General features: G+C 42.2%; 1 protein-coding gene across 2 annotated transcripts in view; it reads right to left on the bottom strand.

Moving 5' to 3' along the window:
* Positions 1-9759: 9759 nt before the first annotated feature.
* The window catches only part of NHLRC3 (NHL repeat containing 3), a 28040-nt gene continuing 14486 nt past the window's right edge, over positions 9760-23313 (bottom strand). For both annotated transcript variants that reach the window (XM_030200413.1, XM_030200414.1), the window contains exons 5-7: positions 22463-22554; positions 15926-16038; positions 9760-10485 (exon numbers count right to left, since the gene is read on the bottom strand). In XM_030200413.1, coding sequence (XP_030056273.1) covers positions 10242-10485; positions 15926-16038; positions 22463-22554 — 449 coding nt within the window. In that variant the 3' untranslated portion in view covers positions 9760-10241. The remainder of the gene's footprint in view (positions 10486-15925; positions 16039-22462; positions 22555-23313) is intronic.

Here is a 23313-nt window from a genome sequence, read left to right as displayed (position 1 = left end):
AAGAGATTCTCTGCTGGAGCCGAGTCTGTGCTGCTGAAGCAGCAAGGAAGCCGGCAGGGTGCGCCAGCTTCTGGTGCCCATGCTCAGTTCAATAAATAAACTGAGCCAGCACCGGTAGCTGGAGCACCCTGCTGGCTTCCAAACAGCACGGGTGTAGCTCCAGCACAGAATCTCTTCTGCTCAGCCTGCTCATGTGTGTTTGCCTACTGTGTAGTCAGAGGTCATGTGATTTGTGTTCATTCATCACTCATGTCCTTCTGTGTCTACCCCATGCCCACTTGAATTCTACTTCTTGTCTTCTACATGGTTGAACCATGTATAGGTCAAGTCTCATAGAAGCAAAGCAATTGACAGCATGTAATGACCTTTAGAACCACCCAGCTTTCTCTCCATGTTCTCTTCCCATCTATTATAGATTCTCTTACATATACCTCATGTTGTCTTGAATGCAAATACCATCTGGCCACCTTGACATGAACCTGCACAAGCTTCCTTATTTCCCTGGAGCTCACTTTCCTCCATATGATTGCCTAATTCCCATTCAAGGCCAGTTGCACACCCAAATTTCTGACTTGCATGCAAATTTGAGCTACATGCCTAATTCAGGGGCCCTTTTACTAAGCTGGGGTAAAAAGGGCCCTGTGCGACAAGTAAAAAGGCTGAAAAAAGAAATGGCCATGCGGTAAGATTGCACTTACCTTGTGGCTAAGCAGGGAGGAGCTCTTACCGCCACACATTGAGGTGGCAGTAAGCGGTCCTGTACTAACCTGGCAGTAAATAGCCAGCGTGCGACGCTGCCCGATTACCACCGGGTAACCCCGTGTAAATATATTTTTCATATATTTCTGTTAGAACCGGAAATGCCGCACACTGGGGGTGGAACTGCCACTGGTGCCCGCGTTGGACCGGCGGTAGTTCCAGCTTACCACTGCTTTGTAAAAGGCCCCTCAATTGTTCAATTAGGCACCAATTAGCTTTCAGTACCAATAATAGCCCTTAAGAGGCATTAATTGGTGCTAATTGGTACTAATTTGTAGTTACACATATAACTGCATTTTACGCCCTATTCTATAAACCTTATGCCAATGGCATTGCCAGGAATTTTCAACAGGGGGGGGGGGGGGGCTTCTGCATTTCCGTCCCGCCATATCTCTACCTTCTCTTCCCAGCCTAGCCCTGCAAAGATCTGGGAATTCCCTCTCCCCCCTTCCCCACTAACTAAAATTCACCTCCACTCTCTGGGCTGCCTGCGGTCTGCTCCAGGGCTTTCTCTCAGAACCATCAACCCCCTTCAGAAAACAGGAAGTTGCATCAGAAGAGGCAGGACATTTCAGAGAGAAAGCCCCGGTGGAAGCTGCAGGAAGGCTATGGGTGCTGCTGCCACTGGTACTGCTCAGGCAAAGACGAGATGTGATTTTAAGGCATGGGGGGGAGGGGGAGGGAATTTGCGAGATCGGGCTGGGCTGAGAAGTGAGAGATGCAGCAAGAGGAAGAAGGGAGGGACTGACAGGGGGTGCATTTGCTACACATGCACCTTGATACGCTACTGCTTAGCGCCTAAATGCTATAGCGCACAATTACAAAGCGGGTGTGTACATGGGTGGATCAAGGATGGGTCTTGCAGGTTTACTTGTAAATTATAGAAAATTATCACTTATGCATGCAACTGCCAACTTTAGGCATGACCATTTATACCAGCCATAAGTATTCTCGCCTAAAGTTATACACACACATCCTGACTCATGCTCTATTTTATAACGGTGATTTTGTACACAATTGCAGTTATAGAATTGGCTCTTAGTCCCCATATTTTTTGCACTTAATTTTTGGGTACTTTCTTGAATCTACCCCTGGCTGTATATCTATACTCTTTTGAGTGTAATTTTAAAAGCTATTTATTTGCATAAAACAGAGGTTAAGGGATAGTTCATTATAAAATTGTCACACAACCAATGATATGTAGAACTGGGCAAATACAATAAAGAAAATTAAAAAAAATATATATACCCAGATATTGTATAGAAATGTTTGTTCTAAAAAATCTGTCCCAATTGTTCATATACAAACACTATTTTGTGAGACTACACAAAAAAAAGTGGAGTAAAAAAAAGACCTCAAATAATAACCAATCATAATAGACATATTCAAAAATTTGAATTTTATCATTCTCAGTCAAAAAACTCCATTCACAAACCAATATTATAGAAAAGAAACTCTTTTGAAACATCCATGAGATACGGACGAATGGAAGATTCCACTGATGCAGCCTAAGTGAAAAGGAAGCGTCTGTCGGGATGTTAACAGTGACCAGATTTCATATAGGATTTATTATTGTCTACAAGATTAGTTGATTTTTGCCACTTGATATTTGATGGTGAATAATTCTATTGTGAATTTTGATGGTAGCCATATAAGAAGCAAGTGAAGCATGGAATGTTATAATGTTCCTCTTTCTGGGTATATATTTTTTTATTTTCCTCCTTATAAAAGTGCTCAGATTCCATCCCTCCAGATTCTATATAGCGTCACCTATGTTGTGTATGCAAATGCTGTCGTATTCTGGATTTGTGTGTTGAACTTAATTACTTAACAAGCCAATCAGCACCGATAACTGCCACTTAACAAGTTGAAAAGGGGGTGCAGTCATGGGTGCAGAATTGGTGGGTTGTAGGTATTTCTATGCAAGTTGTGAGTCAGTCAGGGGAAGAGATAAGCCAAAATTGAACACCCACACGTGTTTTCAACTTAGCATAACTGTGCTCTTGGCTGACTGTAATAGGGTTGTAACACCTTTCAAGTATCAGAAGCTCCACCTAATACCCACCACTACCAGCTGGTTGCAGCATTACTGAGGATATCCTGTTGTCATACTAAGGGGTCCTTTTACTAAGCCAAGCTAACTGCTAGCATGCACTTACCACAGCTTAAAAATGACTTTCCGCAGGATATGCTCAGGCATTCTGCAGTAAGTTTCAAATCGGCGCGTACTAACCGAGCACAAAAAAATATTTTTTATTTTTTGTTGGAGGGGGCATGTAAGGGGGCAGTGTGTAGGCATTCCTGCACTAAGCAGAGCGTCCGCATTACCACCAACTAACTGCTTAGAAAAGGATTACTGCATGAGCCCTTACTGCCTTCAAAATAGGTATCAGTAAGTGCTCACGTGCTAATTTTTTTTAATGGCCACACATTAATGGCAACATAAGTGCATGGCCATTAATGGGAAGAATAGAAAATTGGTCATTTTTCCAGCTGCGGTCAAAATGACCTTAGCTTACAGGAAAAACCTGTGTAAGAGCATGCTTAGGCCACTCCTTCCTGCAGCTTAATAAAAGAACCCCTAAGGTAAAGATAAAGTGGTTGCAATTTCACACTGGCACGTGATTCGTATCTGTGTTTATTTTAACTCCAACATTGTTTTCCGTAGAGGTCCTTTTACTAAGGTGCACTAATGGATTTAATGCACCCTGATGAGTGTGCATTAATTGCCATGCAGCCCATGTTTAGTGCACACTAATTGTTAGCACACACTAAATCTGTAAAAGGACCCCATAGTGATTTATTCTTGGGGGGGGGGGGGGGGGGGGGGGATGCATTAACTGAAGAAAATTCATGTTACACTGGTTTTTGCAAATTGTATAATCTCTCTGTTTCAGACTGGTGTTTAAACAATGGTGTAGAAAAGGTTATCCTAATTTAGCTCTCAGTAGTTTTTGTTCCTCAGCATAATTGTACCATGAGTCACTATATAATCATGAATAATTAGACTATTACAACTTGAAAAACAAGAACACAATCTGGCCTTCCAAAGGAACAATTTTATTAAAGCAAACAGATCATACTTTCAAAGAAAAATGTTTTGGCACATTGGAGATATAATTCAAATTTAGGGTAAAAGTCTGGAGATAGTTTTGAATATTGGGGTACTATTTAACTGGCCAGGAACAGCTCCTGGCTGGTTAAATAGCATTTAATCACCTAACCACAGATATTCAGTGGGAGATAATCTGTTATCTCCCACTGAATATCCTGGTTAAGAGCTAAAAAGCTATATCGTGTGACATAGACGGTTAGGCTCAGATATTCAGCGCCTAACCGGCTATGTTAAGTGGTCAAAATAGGCCGCTTAAATAACAGGCCTCTCTTTGACCACTAAAAAAGTCTACTGGTTAGCACTGAATACCAGCATAGCTGGTTAACTCTTTAGCAGGCAATGCTGGTCACCAGATATTTCCCGGCATTGAATATCTGGGTTTAACACCAGCAGCGGACAGCTGCTTGCCACCAGCTGAATATCAGGCCCAGTATTCTTACTCAGAGTACACAGAAATTTTAAAATAAGCTCAATAAGACAATACAGGAATCTACAAATATTTAGTTTGGTCCACTTCCTGTAGAAATTCTTTGAAAAATTATTCTAGGGCTAAAGTTATGCTGACCCATTTTGTTTCAGCTAAGAATTCTGGTCTTTCCAGTTGTTTGTTCAGATTTTGATTTGGGATTCAGATGACAGATGCTTAACCCCACTTTTTACAAAGTCACGCTAGCGGCTGCCTGTGCGGTAATGCCAACACAGTCCATTCAAAGTAATCATGGCTGTGGAAAATATGAAGCATTTCTTTTATTAATTCAATTTGTATACTTTAGAAGAAAGGCTGGAGAAGGGAAATTTGATGAGACATTTTAAAAATACCTCCAGGACATGAATACATACGAGGCGAATCTCTTTCAATTAAAAAGAAGCTCTTGAATGAGAAGCATAGGATGAAGGTAAAACGGGATAGACTCAGGAGTAACCTATGAAAATACTTTCTCGTGGAAAGGATGGGGAATGTGTGGAACGGCCTTCCCAGTGGAAGTGGTAGAGTAAAAAACAGTATCTGAAGTCAAGAAAGCTTGGAATATGTACATAGGATCTCCAAGAGAGTGAAAGGGAGAGTAGATGGTATGGATAGCAGACTGGATAGGTCCCATGGTCTTCATTAATCTTCATTTTCTCTGTTTCTATTTTTCCTTCCCAGAAACATACACTTAGGGGAACACATTGTAGAGGGGCTATTAAGAGTAGAGGAGTAACCTAATGGTTAGTGCAGTGGCCTGGGAACCTGGGTTCGATTCTCATGGCAGCTCCTTGTGATTTTGGGCAAATCACTTAACCCTCCATTGCCCCAGGTACAAAATAAGTACCTATATATAATATGTAAACTGCTTTTATTTTAACCATAGAAAGGTGGTATATCAAATCCCATTCCCTTTCCCTATTTACATATTAAAAAGTTGATTTACATGTGTCAATGGTCATACATATGCATATAGCAATTCTGGAAAAGCTGCTACTTAAACATGAATATCTGTGGCATGCACAGATTTAAAGGGAGCATGTATTCCCTATTGGTTTTTTAGCCTGCTGCAAGTTATGCATTAAGTTGTTTGGGTGAGCGACTGAGGTCAGGAGACGCAGAACACCTTTATGTTTGGAGAGGCCAAAAATAGCAAGTCTCCTGCCCACCCCCAGCTCTCTAGGTGCAGATTCTGTGGTGGGCAAAATATTGGCTCACACATGGCTCCTGTGGCCCATCCCTTTCAGTTACCTATTATCACGTGGGAAACTGTGCTGACCTCTCCGATATTAAAAAAAACACCTTAAAAATCAAAAACATTTGAGTGCCAGAATTTAGCTCTGTTTGGACACATAGTTTTGCACAAACCAGTATTTATGCATGTATAAATGTAGTCACTTCCACGTGATACGCACTTTTTTTTTTAACATGTTGTTTTTAAATTAGAACATATTACCATCTTGGCCTCTAAAGTTTTAAAGGCACATTTGAAATCAGGATAAATTAAGATATTTAAAAAATGTCCTTCCATTTCAGTGCCTGAATAGAGAACACATAGAACTTCTACACTCCACAGTTCCTCATTTGTTTTTGTTAATTTTCCCCACATTAATTCTGGAAAAGGGTCCTTTATGCAGCATGTCCTCCCTGTATCTCTTTGTGCAATAGATGCAGTTAGCATACAGTAAACTTACTGCACGCTGTCAGCAAAGCAGATAGCATATAGGAGGTGGTAAGTGTATTCGTACGGTATAGGTTTTTCCTCAGTGGTATTTGAATGGGCAATGTTGGAAACACACCCAATAGTTACTACATAGTAATTTGGGCACTTATTGAGGGTTAGCTGCAAAACTTCAAGGCACTTTAGTGAAAGAGGCCCTAGATCTTAAAAAACAAAAAAAAAACAATCACCTGCGAGGAAATTCATTTGGAAAGGAGACCTTTTTGAGTTGCCTGCATATACTTGGTCTATAATTTCCATGATACATGTACTCAGTAAAATTATATTCTAACCCCAACATACTTCACTGGAAAAATAAGGACACAATGTTTGGACATAAAAAAAAATAAATTTAGATATAACTATTCTGGCCTGGATATCAGATGACAAACTAGATAATGGATAATGACTACTCAAAAAAAAACAAAAAAAAACCCATCTCCGAACAATCCTACATATTCTGAGCTCTTGGTTACAGTTCCCCTGTACTGTTGTGACGTGTGTGAAGAGTGTGCTTTAAACTTGGGCATATGAGACCTGGAATCACAGTAGAGTCACATGTGTAACCCCCAGTTTGCTATTTCTGTTTAAAGAGAGAGACTGAATAATATGCTACTTTTAGTACAACAATATTGATTATTGTTATTTTTGATCGTCATCTGCATGAGATGAAAAGTACATTAGTGCAGACGATAGACTATAAATAAGATGCACAAAGTTACACAACAGAACCACGGGGGGGGAGGGGGGGGGTGGAAGAGCAAGATTTCCCAAGCCCAGCAAGGCTCCCGGAGGAGGTTTTGCTCCCTCAATCTCTCCTGGTCCTCTGTGTTGGGACCCGGGTGATTGCATTACTACTACTACTAAACATTTCTAGAGCGCTACTAGGGTTACGCAGCGCTGTACAGTTTAACAAAGAAGGACAGTCCCTGCTCATAGGAGCTTACAATCTAACACAATAACTCATGTCCCGGAACACAGGAGCAGGAGAGCGACACACTAAAAGGAGGAGCAGATGCAGAAAGGTAAGGGGGTGGTGGCGGCAGCCTGAGTTTGGGGGGGGGGGGGGGGCAGCAGCCCTGCCCCGGCTCTGTTGTTCGGCAGCCCTGGACTCACATTATTTAAAGTACTGCAAAGATATGGCAATTCTACTTTACTCAAAAATTCACAAAACTGTACAGAGTATAAGAAATCAGAAACTATCAAATTGCTTAGCAATACTCTGATGATAAATTGCAATTTAAGCATTCAGTTTAGATTTTAATATATATTAAAAAGTCGCCTCAAAAGCCCAGGGTACCTTTAGAATAGGAAACCTCTGTGATGGCTAACATCATTGGCTCCTCCTCCAACCGCAAAAACTACCACAGAATAAAAAACTCCAAAAAACCTTTTTAATTACGGAAGAAAAAGTCTGTGGTGGAAAAAAATGGAAGGAAGGGTCATAATGAATCTATCCAATCTAAATGCTTAAAGAAGCAATAATATGTATGCTGGTGGCGCTTTATAGATGACATTTTTGTCATTTGGGAAGCTAGTGAGGATAAGTTACACCAATTTGTCTCAGATCTAAACACATGTCATCCTGCTATTAAATTTCAATATCAAGTACATCAAACAGAAATTAATTTTCTAGATGTAAAAATTATGAATGTTCAAGGCAAATTGGAGTCAGATGTTTTTGTTAAATCCACAGACCGCAACTCACTTCTAGCATATGACAGTATGTATCCACTCCATACCAGAACCAACTTACCGTTTGCGCAATTTCTACGCTATAGGCATATATGTGATTCATCTCAAAAATATAGAAAATCAGCTGAAATGCTAACTAATAAATTACATGACAGGGGCTACCCTAAAAAGATTGTTAAACATGCTTATAAACGAGTGCTGTTTAATCATCGGGAATATCTGTTGGAACCTAAAACAATAACCATTGGGGAGAAAACAAAATATCCCATGCATCATGCAATACACTATGTTATCTCCACAAATTGCTAAAATTATCTATAAACACTGGAATATACTATTAGCTCATGAAGTTTTTTCAAATCAAAAATGTATGGTGTCCTACTCTAGACGAGCCAATTTGGGGGATGTCCTATGTCATTCAGACATATGGAGTAACAAAAATGAAATCCGAGTAGGCCATATGAAATGTGGCAAGTGCATTATGTGTGATGTAATGGAGGAAACAAATTCTGGGATCCAATAAAAAAGAAATGGATTTTTTTAAAACACCATTCTGATTGGAGGAGTGGCCTAGTGGTTAGGGTGGTGGACTTTGGTCCTGGGGAACTGAGGAACTGAGTTCGATTCCCGGCACAGGCAGCTACTTATGACTCTGGGCAAGTCACTTAACCCTCCATTGCCCTATGTAAGCCGCATTGAGCCTGCCATGAGTGGGAAAGCGCGGGGTACAAATGTAACAAAAAAACAAAAACAAAAAAAACAAAAAAAAAAGCCGTGATATATATGATCACATGCTCATGTGATAAAAGATACATTGGGCAAACCAAACGGATGTTCAAAACCAGAATGTCAGAACATAAGCATGCAATTCTATCAGAAAAGATACACATGCCTCTGGTTAAACATTGCGTCAATAAAGGTCATACATTTAGCTAACTACGGTGCATGGTTATAGAACATCTTAAAAACAATGGTAGACGAGGGGACATTTCCCGTGTCCTACATCAAAAGGAACAAAGATGGATCCATTACCTTCAAACAGTTACTCCAAATGGATTAAATGGACCTTTGGAATGGGAGGCATTTTACTGAGTAAAGAGTTTAGAGTTGATTGACTTGACTTCTAGATGTTACAGTAAGAAAGAGGGGAGGCTCTCTCCTGATGATTGATAGGTCTGTAGGTCATGGTTTCTATTGGATGTTTCCTCAAATGACGTCAAATTAGGGAGAAGGAATCCCTTAAGGCGTCCTATTTAAACGATCGCCATTTTGAATCATTCTGTTCGCTAGGATTGAAAACTTTGGTTTATATTTTTGATTTTCTCCTGAGCAAACAGCGAAAACAGACGGGTCCCTTTACTGTCGAGAAATCTTATACAGATCCAGCTAGGGGATCGAACAAGAATGAAAGATCAGGACATGTTTGCTAAGTCTTCATGAGTAGAAACAACAGTGGCTATAGATGAATGATCATGGTTCACCTTTGGCTGAAGCTAAGTACAATTTAGATTTAAATACAAGCTGTATATATGAAAAAACAGTAATATTTAGCCACGAGTATGTGAACTACTAAATCAATACGAGAGTACAACTAAAGTGAATTCAGAAGCATTTTAGTCCTATGCTACATTCAATATCTTAGAATTTTAGTCCTATGCTACTTTCAATATCTTATGATTGATAATAATAATTTTCAATCTTTGAAAATATTTTGAACATATTATTGCTTCTTTAAGCATTTAGATTGGATAGATTCATTATGACCCTTCCTTCCGTTTTTTTTCCACCACAGACATTTTCTTCCATGATTAAAAAGGTTTTTTGGAAGTTTTTTTATTCTGTGGTAGTTTTTGCGGTTGGAGGAGGAGCCAATGATGTTAGCCATTACAGAGGTGTCCTATTCTAAAGGTACCCTGGGCTTTTGAGGCGACTTTTTAATAATATTAAAATCTAAACTGAATGCTTAAATTGCAATTTATCATCAGAGTATTGCTAAGTAATTCTACTTTACTGCCACTGAGGGTTCCAGCTATATTTTTTTCCTGTGGGTTATATTAATCCTGTATAATTCTATAATATTGATATTTGTACTACTGTACTATTCTCTTGGTCTCTATCTTCTAATCTCCTTTTCTAAATAAACCAAACATACTATCTTATCAATCGTTTTCCCATAAATAAATGCTATTTACTGCTAGACAGTTTTGACTGAATCTTGATATATGGCATTTTCTTATGGAAGAAATAATATTCAACTTCTGTTTCATTTAAAAATAAATGTTTCAAGTAATCAGACAGCAGTTCTTAACATGAGGATAAAGATGGAGATGTTATCTTTTTATCATAGAGCCATACAAGGCTAGCTGGCAGTTCCACAGATTACAACTATAACTCTACCTGCCCTGTACAGTTAATGTTCTGTAAACAGTAGAAAGACCTCAAGACTCTGAGATACAAAAGGGGATTTGAAATAAAATAGCTAAAAGTTAACTGCTGCTTATTAACTTGTAAGGTACAAATTTTTGTACTTGTTGTGCCCCAATTTCAGCCACGTAAACCGCACCAGTCTTTAAATTAACATCCACAAGATGTGGCTTGACTTCATCAGCCAGCTGAATCCTGTTCACCACGTGGCAGTCACCGATATCTCCCACTGGTGGTACAGCCAAGATGGCTATTCTGTTAATATTCAGCTGGGCTACAATCATATATTTCTCATCCGAGGTTAACCTGAAATCAATGAAATAAAAAAAAGACAGACGTGTCATCAATTACGACTAAGAATCGGGTGGAATTCCAGGTTTCAAATTTTGCACTCTTGTTGATGTGATCAAACCTCTCTGCTGCGCTTCCATTTAGACAACTGAAAACTATTAAAAGAACTATGTTAAAAAGAATGTTACAATACTAATTTTCCCACTGAATGCCCTGCAAAATCTATAGAAGGAATGAGTAAAAAAAAAAAAAGGAAAAAAAAGGTGCAAACCAACAATATTAAAAGGTTATGCAGTATAGGCTCGCTATTGTACCCACGCTGTCTCACTGGAAACAATGGATTAAAAAATGCCCAAGTCATATTCCCTCAGTCTCTAACTTGGCACCTAAAGTTATGGTGTACTAGCATTTTTTGCACAGATAGGACTAGATTCTAAATATGGTATTGAAATGTGCCAAAAAAAATTTATTCAGTGCTATTCTATAAACCACATTTAAATTTAGGTGCGGTTTATAGACTAGATCTTATACCCAGGAAGTTAGGCGCAGACATTTGCATCAACTGAAAAGTGGTGTAAATCTATGTGTCTAAATTAGGTGCATATCCCTCTTATTCTATAACTATGCGTGTAAATTCTAGAAATGCCTTCGATCCGCCCATGACCCTCCCATTTCCGGAATCGTGCCTAAATTTACACATGTAACTGCAAATTAAATCCAATAAGCGCTAATAATTGATGTTAGGATGCCAATTAATGCTAATTGGCTCATTATTCAATTAAGTTGTGCATGCAATTTGGCCATATATAGAATCCGGGGGATAATGCACAGTTCCACGTGTCAAGTGCTAAATACTATTCTACAACTTACAAGCACAAGTCGTGGATTCAGTACATGGCACCCAAATCTAGGTGCCGGAAGGGTGCTCCGCGCAGAGCGCTCTTTATAGAATAATGATTAGTAACGATTTCTGCACCCAACTTTGGGCACGAGGACTTACACCTTGCTGAAACCTGATGTAAATCCTGCCATGCATGCTGGGCACACAACCCAAGGAATTCTATAACATTGCGCCTACATTTTGGGAATGCTCCTGACCTGCCAATGTCCGTCCCATGACCATGCCCCCTTTTGGGTTGCACGCAAGATACGTTGGGCACGCAGTTACACAATGGTGCTTAGGCAGATGTGTGCGTAAATTCAAATTTGGGCCAATTAATGCCAATAACTGATTGTTAATGACTCATTATCTAATAAGTTGTGCATGCATCTGACCAGTGCACTCAAATTTGGGCAACATTTATAAAACCCAGGGGTTTGCAAGTAAGTTTGAGGAGGGCGTGCACACGGGTGGAGCACGGGGGACCATGGACAGGTCTCCCCATTATCCCCTGGATTCTATATGTGGTGCCTGAAAATCCGCACGGAAACTGAAGTGTATAACAATGCGTGTAACTTAATTGGTTAACTAGCTAATCAGAACTGTTAATTGGAAGTTAGCAAGCAACTATCAGCACTAATTGGCATTAATTGAGATTTACGGACACAACTCACGAAGTATTAACACCCCCCTCCAAAATCTTGTACTAGGCATACCGAGAATACAAAACAATCAGGACCTATACAGCAATTCTACCATACCATAAGCAGTAATTTCTACGAGTCACACAAGGGTGTAAATAGGAAAAGGAAGCATCTTAAACACTGCAGTGAGCACTAGAACATCAATTCACCTAAAAACTAAACCAGCCACAATACCACAGATCGTCAATCCTGCACAGTCAATGCCAACAGAAGCCATGTCTTTTTCACAGATACAGATAAACCCTAATCCACTACAGAATAAGTAATCACAACTTTCTATTTAGACAAAAATTAAACTGAACCCTCAAGAAACCAAGTTCTGCATACAATGCAACACCACAGAAACAGAAAATGTCCCCTAGTACTGTGCAAAATATAAAGATAGCAGATGTAAATGTGAAAAAACTAGCAAATACCAATCACCACTTTACAAATTAACAAATAGAAATAAAACAAATATAGAAAATAAAATAATACCATTTTATTGGACTAATACATTTAGAGGGGCATAATCGAAAGGGACATCCAGGTTTTGATGAGGACGTCCTCGCAAAACGTCCCAAGGCAGGGGCGGGGAAACTCGCATTATCGAAACAAGATGGATGTCCATCTTTCGTTTCGACAATACGGTCAGGGACGCCCAAATCTTGAAATTTTGGTCAGCCTTAGAGATGGTCGTCCCTAGACTTGGTCGTTTCTGATTTTTGGCGATAATGGAAACCAAGGACGTCCATCTCAGAAATGACCAAATGCAAGCCCTTTGGTCGTGGGAGGAGCCAGCATTTCTAGTGCACTGGTCCCCCTGACATGCCAGGACACCAATCGGGAACCCTAGGGAGCACTGCAGTGGACTTCACAAATTGCTCCCAGGAACATACCTCCCTTACCTTGTGTGCTGAGCCCCCCAAACCCCCCTCAAAACCCACTGCCCACAAATGTACACCACTACCATATGGGTTTTGGAGGGCTCGCTGTTTCCTCCACAAACGTAACAGGTGTGTGTGGGGGGGTGGGGTCTGCCTGCCTGAAGTGCACTGCACCCACTAAAACTGCTCCAGGGACCTGCATACTGCTGTCATGGACCTGAGAATGACATCTGAGGCTGGCAAAAAATATTTTGAAAGATATTTTTTAAGGGTGGGAGGGGGTTAGTGACCACTGGGGGAGTAACGGGTCATCCCCAATTCCCTCCAGTGGCCATCTGGTCATTTCGGGCACCTTTTTGTGCCTTGGTCGTGAGAAAAATATGACCAGGTAAAGTCTTCCAAGTGCTCGTCAGGGACGTCCTTTTTTTTCCATTATGGGTCGAGAACGTCCTAGTGTTAGGCATGCCCAAGTCCCGCCTTCGCTACGCCTCCGATACACCCCCTTGAACTTTGGCCGTCCCTGCGACGGCAAGCAGTTGGGGACGTCCAAAATCGGTTTTTGATTATACCGATTTGGACGACCCTGTGAGAAGGACGTCTATCTTCTGATTTGTGTCGAAAGATGGGCGTCCTTCTCTTTCGAAAACGAGCCCGTTAGCTATCAGAGGCCAAAACCTCCTTTCTCAGGTCAATACAGTATACTACTGTTACAGTATCCTTTCCTTCAATACAGTATACTGCTACACTATCCTTTCCTGACCTGAGGAAGAGGGTTTTGTTCTATGAAAGTTAGTCAAAATGTATTAAAATTAGTCTCATAAAAAGATTACCTTATTTCCATTTTCTATTCATAAACATTTATTAACATAGCAACAATACTACTTTATCCTAAAGCAAAAAAAGAAAAAAATATTTTATTTACAGTTTGATGTTTCTGGTTTCTGCTTTCCTCATCTTCTCTTCACTCTCTCCCATTCAGCATCTGCCTTCTTTCTCTCCCTGCCCCTGCTATCCAGTGTCTGCCCTCTCTCTCTCTCTCTGCCATCCACTATCTGCCCTCTCTCTCTTTCTCTGCCCTCTCCATCCACTATCTGCCCTCTCTTTCCCTGCCCCTTCCATCTAGCGTCTGCCCTCTCTCTCATCCACCATCTGCCCTTTCTCTCTCCTTTCCATCTAGCGTCTGCCCTCTATCTCTGCCCGTCTGCCCTTTCTCTTTCCCCCTTCCAACCACTGCCTGCTCTCTCTCTCTCTCTCCCTTCCATCCACTGTCTGCCCTTTCCCTTCAATCCAGGGTTTACCTTATCTCCCTGCCCCTTCCATCCACCATTTGCCCTCCCTCTCCCATCCATCCAGGGTCTGACCTCCCTCTCTCTCCTTTCCAGCCAGGATCTGTCCCCTCTCCCTCTGCCCCCCCTTTTCAGCCCCCAGTTCCAGCTCCATTATCTCACCAGTCCCCAGTTTCAGCTCCAGCCCTTTTCTCCCACCAGTCCCGAGCTTCAGCCCCAGACCCTTTGTCCTTGTCCCCTTTTCAGCCCCCAGTCCATCCAGTTTCAGCTCCTGCCCCTTTTCAGCCCCCAGTTCCAGTACTAGCCCCCTTATCCCACCCACCCTCCTTTTCAGCCCCCAATTCGTCCCCTTCATCCACCTGCCTTGCATTACAGTCCCCTCTTTTCAGCCCCAATCTCCCATCTGCCCCCCTTTTCAGCCCTAGACCCATTCTCCTACCTGCCCCAGGCATAGTCCCATTCTCTCTCCTGCCCCCTTCTCAAACCCCAGCTCCAGTCCCCTTCTCCCACCTGAGCCCACCCTTTTCAGCACCCCCCCTCCACCAAGTTCCAGCCCTAGTCCCTATTTAGTTGTTAGTTCAAGCCCCAGCCCCCAGTCCCCAACTGCCTACCCTCAGCTCCCTCAACAGCCCCTTCTCGTTTCTGTCACCCGGCCCCCTGCATTTTTACAATCTTTGAATCGGCAGTGCACTGCCAGCGAGCAGTGTATTGGCTCTGTGACAGAAGCAGATCACCTAGGGCCTTCCCTCACTGTGTCCCGCCCTCACGGAAATAGGAAGTTACATCAGAGGAGGACGGGACACAGTCAGGGAAAGCCCGAGGTGATCTGCTTCTTTCACAGATGCACTGCCGATTCAAAGATTAGATTATAAAAATGCAGGGCACCAGGCGTTAGAAACGAGAGGGGGGCTGGCGAGGAAGCTGAGGATGGGCAGGTAGAGACTGGGGACTGCGGAGGAGAGGCAACAGCGGCGCCGGCCGCCTGAATAGAAGGATGGGTCTGGAGCAGAGCACCTCCCTTTTTATTTACACCCGGGGTGGACCATCCCCACCGCCCTGCCCTCGGTACATCACTGATAGCAGTATTGGAAAAGGTTCAAAGAAGGACGGCCAAAATGATTAAGAGGATGGAACTCCTCCTATATGAGGAAAGGCTTAAGAGGTTAGGACTCTTCAGCCTGGAAAAGAGACAGCTGAGGGGGGATATGTAGAACAGGTAAAAGTATAAAGGCTAGGGGACATTCAAGGAAGTTACATGAAACTACTTTTAAAACGAACAGGAAGTAATATTTTTTCACTCAACAAATAATTAAGCTCTGGAACTCATTGCCAGAGGATGTGATATCAGCGGTTAGTGTATCTGGGTTTAAAAAAAGGTTTGGACAAGTTCTTGGAGGAAAAGTCTACAGTTTGCTATTGAGATAGACTTGGGGGAAAGCCACTGCTTGTCCCTGGGATCAGTAGCATGAATCCTTCTACTATTTAGGATTTTGTCAGGTACCTGTGACCTGAACTGGCCACTGCTGGAAGCAGAATACTGGGCTAGATGGACCATTGGTCTAACACAGTACGACTATTCTTATGTTCTTAAAATTTGTTACAGAATTTGTGCTCAGCATGTGCCATGATATTTAATACTTATATAGAAAACCAATGACTATTTGAAGTTATGGCACAACCCTTGTTTTATCTGACAGACTGCTATAGGCTTTTCTTTACCTGACAGAATAAGGAGCATCTTCTGAGAAACATCCATTCCAAGATCCCAGCCACTCACCAGAGACTTTATTGAAAGCCTGGATTCGCTTGTTTCCTCTGTCGGCCACCCAGACCTAAATGTACAAGAAACAAATATTCATATGAAAGGTGCAGTTCTCTCTCACAGACAATGTGCAAGGTAATGCTCTTTGGAATGTAAAACAAAATCTTCAAACAAAAAATCCCCTTCCTCACTGGTAAACTACTACAATACACCCAAACATAACCAGGAAAATGTACCTAGTCTAACCATAAGAGAGGAGCACCCTCAGAGATTTAAACACCCATATGGTAGTCATTTAAGACCACTAACAGGTGAAACATTGCACTTCATTCATTGGGTCGCTCACTTGTTATAATAGTGCTTTTGTACAATAATGTGCTTTTCTGTGCTTAGGGCAATTGTATGCCCCATAAATGCTAACCAAATAAATGAACTGCCGTGAACCAATTCATCTGGCATAAATGACTATCGCATCAAATTGAACATGAATAATAAGCAAGTAGTCATAAATAATTTGACTTATCTGTTGAGCCCTGTGCCGGTAAACCAGATGCTAAGGGCTCCGATGTTGTAATAACTTTCATATCTCCCCTGAAGTATAACGGAACGCCCGACACCGTGGGTTTCAAATCAGCTTTCCTCAGGGACTGATTTGCTGGCTTTTTTTTTTTTTTTTTAACATGGGAACAAGGCTTTTTACTTTTTCTGCGAGGTGGTAAAATGTTTTGTTTCCGCATCTGCTGTAATTCTGATTTACCGCAGTAACAGTAACCCTGTCATTCTCTAGTAACGAGGCTGGGTGTAGCAAAAAAAAAAAAAAAAAAAAAATAGCCAGAATGAGGATGAGGGCCACCCCCGAGATCTCCAGGGCCATCATTGACCCCAGGGCCTTACACTGAACATTGGTCTATACAATTTTTCCCAACCCTATAATTTTATTTATTTGTTGCATTTGTATCCCACATTTTCCCACCTATTTTCAGGCTCAATGTCGCTTATATAGTACCGTGTAGGCGTTAGCCAGCTCCAGTGATGAAACAAATACGTGGAGGGGCATAATCGAACGCGAACGCCTATCTCCATGGGCGTCTATCTCTGAGAACGGGTCCGTAAAGGGGCGGGCCGAACCGTATTTTTGAAAAAGATGGACGTCTATCTTTAGTTTCGAAAATACGGTTTGTGCCAGGCAAATGCATTGGATATGGGCGTTTTTGTTTTTCAGTGATAATCGAAACCGAAGCAGCCCAGCTCAAAACCGACCAAATCCAAGGCTTTGGGTCGTGGGAGGGGCCAGGATTCGTAGTGCACTGGTCCCCCTCACATGCCAGGACACCAACCGGGCACCCTAGGGGGCACTTTTAAAAAATAGAAAAAAAACATTAAATTACCTCCCAGGTGCATAGCTCCCTTCCCTTGAGTGCTGAGCCCCCCAAATCTCCCCCAAAACCCACTCCCCACAACTCTACACCATTACCATAGCACTTAATGGTGAAGGGGGGCACCTACATGTGGGTTTTGGGGGGGGGGGTTAGAGGGCTCCCATTTACCACCACAAGTGTAACAGGTAGAGGGGGTGGGCCTGGGTCCACCTGCCTGAAGTCCACTGCACCCACTAAAAACTGCTCCAGGGACCTGCATACTGCTGTGATGGAGCTGGGGATGACATCTGAGGCTGGCATACAGGCTGGAAAAAAAAGTTGTCAAAGTTCTTTTTTTTGGTGGGAGGGGGTTAGTGACCACTGGGGGAGTCAGGGGAGATCATCCCCGATTCCCTCCGGTGGTCATCTGGTCATTTAGGGGACTTTTTTGGGACCTGTTCGTGATAAAAAAAGGGTCCAAAAAAAAGTGACCTACATTCTCGCTAACAACGCCTTTCTTTTTTTTTTTCCGTTATCGGCCGAGCGCGCCCATCTTTGTTCAGCCGATAACCACGCCTCAGTCCCGCCTTCACCACGCCTCCGACACACCCCCGTCAACTTTATTCGTTTCTGCGATGGAGTGCAGTTGAAGACGTCCAAAATCGGCTTTCAATTATACCGATTTGGGCACCCATGCGAGAAAGACGCCCATCTCCCGATTTGGGTCGAAATATGGCCGTCTTTCACTTTCGAAAATAAGCAGGATAGCAATGTTGTGGTCGAATAAGATTCATGTGTTATAGACACATTAGGGAATCGTAGAGAAGAAGAGTTACATACAGCGGCATAATCGAAAGAGAAGGACGCCCATCTTCTAACACAAATCGGGAGATGGGCGTCCTTCTCTCAGGGTTACCGAAATCGGCATAATCGAAAGCCGATTTAGGGCATCCTCAACTGTTTTCCGTCGTGGGGACGACCAAAGTTCACAGGGGTGTGTCGGCAGTGTACTGAAGGCGGGACGGGGGCGTGGTTAAGAGATGGGTGTCCTCAGCCGATAATGGAAAAAAGAAGAGGGTCCCTGACGAGCATTTGGCTGACTTTACTTGGTCCAATTTTTTTCACGACCAAGCCTCAAAAAGGTGCCCGAACTGATCAGATAACCACTGGAGGGAATCGGGGATGACCTCCCCTTACTCCCCCAGTGGTCACCAACCCCCTCCCACCCAAAAAAAATTATTTAAAAAAAACATTTTTTTCCAGCCTCTATGCCAGCCTCATATGTCATGCCCAGCTCCATCACAGCAGTATGCAGGTCCCTGGCGCAGTTTTTAGTGGGTGCAGTGCACTTCAGCCAGGCAGACCCAGGCCCATCCCCCCCCCAACCTGTTACACTTGTGGTGGTAAATGGGAGCCCTCCAAAACCCACTATACTCACACATGTAGGTGCCCCCCTTCACCCCTTAGGGCTATGGTAGTGGTGTACAGTTGTGGGTGTGGGGAGTGGGTTTTGGGGGGCTCAGCACCAAAAGTAAGGCAGCTATGCACCTGTGAAGTCCACTGCATTGCCCCCTAGGGTGCCCGGTTGGTGTCCTGGCATGTCAGGGGGACTAGTGCACTACGAATGCTGGCTCCTCCCATGATCAAAGTGCTTGCATTTGGTCATTTTTGAGGTGGGCGTCCTCGGTTTCCATTATCGGCGAAAACCGAGGTCGTCCATCTCTAAGGTCTACCATCTCAACATTTAGATCAACCATCTCTTAGATCAACCTAAATGTTGAGATTTGGGCGTCCCCAACCGTATTATCAAAACGAAAGATGGACGCCCATCTTGTTTCGATAATACGGGATGCCCTGCCCCTTTGCAGTGACGTCTTCAGAGATGGGCGTCCCCGTTCGAAAATGCCCCTCATAGTGTTCATTACGGGCTTTGGTTTTGTTGTGTTTCTTGGTTCGTGCTTATAGGTTGGGTCGATAGGGTATACATTTTCTAACAGGTTGGTCTTTAGTAATTTCCGGAAGTTAAGGTGGTCGTATGTTGTTTTCACGGCTTTTGGTAGTGCATTCCACAATTGTGTGCTTATGTAGGAGAAGCTGGATGTGTAAGTTGATTTGTACTTGAGACCTTTGCAGCTAGGGTAGTGAAGATTTAAGTATGATCGTGTTGATCGGATTGTGTTCCTGGTTGGTAGGTCTATGAGGTGAGTCATATAACCCGGGGCTTTGCCATAGATGATTTTGTGGACCAGGGTGCAGATTTTGAAAGTAATCTGTTCTTTGATTGGGAGCCAGTGCAGTTTTTCTCGAAGGGGTTTGGCGCTTTTGTATCATGATTTTCCAAAGATAAGCCTGGCTGCTGTGTTTTGAGCGGTCTGGAGTTTCTTTTTGAGTTGCTCTTTGCATCCCGCATAAATTCCATTGCAGTAGTCAGCATGGCTTAGTACCATTGATTGTATCAGGTTGCGGAATGTGGCCCTCAGGAAGAATGGTTTCACGCGTTTGAGTTTCCACATTGAGTGGAACATTTTCTTGGTTGTAGAGTTAACTTGGTTATCGAGTGTGAGGTTACGTCGATTGTAACACTGAGGATTTTCAGGCTATCTAGGATAGGGAGGGTGTAATCTGGGTAACTAAGTTTGTGGGTATGTTCGTATTGTTTTGGGATGAGAGGATGAGACAGTGTGTTTTTTCTGTACTGAAAACACTAACATGGCTTAATAGGTCAGAGTCTTGTTACATTTTTTCTGAAGGCATGAATGCAGATAAAGGTGAGCTAGTTGATGAAGTAGTTCTGGATTTTCAGGAAGACAAAAAAAACCCAAAAACCTCTCATGAGAGACCCCTGAGGAAATTAAAAAGCTATGGACTGATACTGTTAGGAGACAGAAAACAAGAGATTAAGGTTAAATGGCCAATTCTATCAATGGAGGAAGGGGAATTACCACAGAAACCTGTACTGGAGCTGGTGCTTTTTAATCAGTGGTATAGCCAGAATTCCAACTTTAGTTTGGCCTGAGCCCAAAGTGGGTGGGTACAAAATTTCTCTTCACCCCTTTCCCCAACCGCAGTCCAGCATCTCTCCCTCTTTGTTCCACTCCTCACTCCACCTGTAAACTGGTATCTCTCTTTCCTTCCTCCACTTTGATGGCTTTTCCTAAGCGGCTAATCAAATAAAAACAACTTGAACCGCCACTAAGAATAACAAAGATATCCAAAATTCGACCAAATGTTTATGTTTATTAGATTCTTGATATACTACCTTTCTGTGATACAACCAAGGTGGTTTACCATATTACAAAAATCTTCTAAAAAGAAAACAAGAAAAAAATGCACCATGTAATAATTTCTGTAAGTTCTCTTTTTTAACCCTCACATCTGCCAGTTTTCTCTGAGTATTTGTATAATGGTTTTAATTCCCCTCTGAAGGGACACCACCTTGTAGTGGTGGAGGGGCTTCTGTGTTTCAATGACTCAGAGGGCTATGCTGAAGTGTTACCCATATTAGACAGGCCTCTGAGGAGAAATCAGACAAAGAGTGTCCCAAACTAGAGAGAATGGAAGGATGGCGACCTGAAGCTCGTACGCTCAACGGCCCAGCTATCCTCTGAAGTTCTGTCTTTGTTTACTTGAAATTTCCTCTCTGCATTTGCAGTTACCTTAACTGAGAGGAAGGGGACAATGGGGGGGGGTCAGCTGCTGATGGCCACCGTTTTGTCCCCTGTGCAGCAAGTGTGGGACTGATGCGCGATGAGCTGCCCACAGATGACTGGGTTGGTGAGTCCTTTGATTAGCGCCGGCGAAGGAGTGTCAATGCTCTTGGACCTGGAAACAACTTCATCGCTCCCGAATCATTTAACCACCTTGTCCAAAGGAGTGGAGGAGTGAGTTAGGAGTGTATACTGAAACGGAAGTCATTCACAGCTGAACCCGTGTCGGTGGTGCCACTCCTAAACCCGTAAGAGCTATCAGCTTGGAGTTTTTGGCTCCCGTGGAGGATACATTGACTATCATCTGGAAGGCGGTGGTAGTAAATAATTTTGCTTCAGATATGATCTTATTAGTGAGCCACATGGATAATCTAATCGAATCCTTTCAGAATGAAAAATTGATACAGCAAATGAAGTTCTACAGGAGTAAGAAACAGTTAAGATTTTGAAAATGGTAATAGACCAGAAAAATTTGAACAAAATGAATATTATTAGAGATTATTAATATTGAGATTGTTGTTTTCCCAGAGTTCCGGGTATGACTCCTAAAGTTTTTTCCTCTGAAATGATTCCTCTTAGTATATTAATTCAAAAGGAGTGAAGCCTCTGAAACTGGGATTACCTTAATCAGTGGGAATTGGATTAGAGACTCAAGCGTTTGTATTGTTAAATAATTTCTGGTTTTAAAAGAGAAAATGAAATCAGGTGTATTATTTCCACTAATTTTGGACAATATGTATGTTTCCAACTAAATAAATTGACTATACACCGTTTTGGGTTTGAAGAAGCCAACCAGACGATCAATGTGGAATAATGATTCAGATAAATAATAACGGGGGATAATCAGGTTAATACCACGTTTTCTTTGTTTACTGTTGTTTAATTGATCGCCTTGTCTTGTTTCACTCTCCCTATTTTGTGGTCTAAGGAAGAGTATAGAATTACCTGACTGAAATAATTCTTGTGTGTTATTTTCTCTGTATTTCTGGCAAGTTATTTTAGTGCTTGTAAAATTAAGTTGTTATAAATACAATTTTTAAAAAAATGGTTTTAATTGGGAAACATGATGCATATATGGATGGAAAGCGCAACCTAGGACATCCATTTCCTGGTTTCAGGCCACTGCACAGCTAACTCAGCCTCTCCTATTCTGGAGGCAAATCAAATAGGCACCAGTTACAACTATGTTACATTAAGGGATAAATTTACTAAACTACAGTATCAGTAAAGATGTACCACTGTATAAACTGGGACCTGTGATAACGCATACACTTACATATGTAGTAAATCTAGCCCTATATATTCAATCTGCTTGGAAAGTACTTTGGAAACCAACATTTTGTATTAATGCACTGGCTGCTATTTTGCACATTCTTACTAAGCAAATCACACAAGATGTAAAATTAAGAACGGTAGTTTAGACTTTTACCCTATTAACCGAATCCACTGCTACACTGTGTGGAATGTAGAAATGGGCAGGCCCTGTACCTTTTTCTCCACGGAACCACAATATCTTGAAATCTAATGTGCGAAAACAAAGGAGAAGAAAAAACTGTTGAATACCATTTTTCAATATTTAATTTCTCTGGAGGTCCAGCAGGGTAATGAGACTGAAAAGGGGCAGTCTCCTAGGATGCTAATAATGGCTCTTATTTTAGGGCGGAAAATGGCATTTAGACATCCATATTGCACGGAGGTTCAAATCCTGATTCTATAAAGCCAGGATATGGATGTCTAAAACTGCAGTATGTCCTTATGGCAAAGGGGTGTGGCCTGGGTGTGTCTTGGGTAGAAATAGGGAGGGGCCAAAATATGGACATCCAACTTTGATTTCAGAAGGGGAAGGGATGTCTATGTTCAAAAAGATGGACGTCAGTATTTAGACATGGTACATACAGGTTAGAAAAAGACGCTCCAATTGAGCAGTTCTCCACCAGAGGGAGTAAGGAAGTGACAGCAGCTATTTTTCTGTCCCTGGAGGGCTCACAGTTAAAAAAGAAAATCACACAGAGTTGCAGTGGGATTTGAACTAGCATCCCCTGGTTCTCTGCTGGCTGCTCTAACCATTAGGCTGCTCCTCCACATGGATGTCTATCTGGCTATTTTATAACCTGAACATTCCTTTGCTGCCACACATATATCTAAGTCTTATTTATTTATTGCATTTGTATCCCACGTTTTCCCACCTCTTTGCAGGCTCAATGTGGCTTACAATACATCATGAATAGTGGAAATGCATGAGAAGTAAACATATAGTATTACAGAAGGAACTTGGGTAAC

Source organism: Microcaecilia unicolor, chromosome 4, assembly GCF_901765095.1.
Source record: "Microcaecilia unicolor chromosome 4, aMicUni1.1, whole genome shotgun sequence".
Lineage (NCBI taxonomy): Eukaryota > Metazoa > Chordata > Amphibia > Gymnophiona > Siphonopidae > Microcaecilia > Microcaecilia unicolor.
The sequence above is the reverse complement of the archived record's forward strand: the minus strand, read 5'-3'. Positions and strand labels throughout refer to the sequence as shown.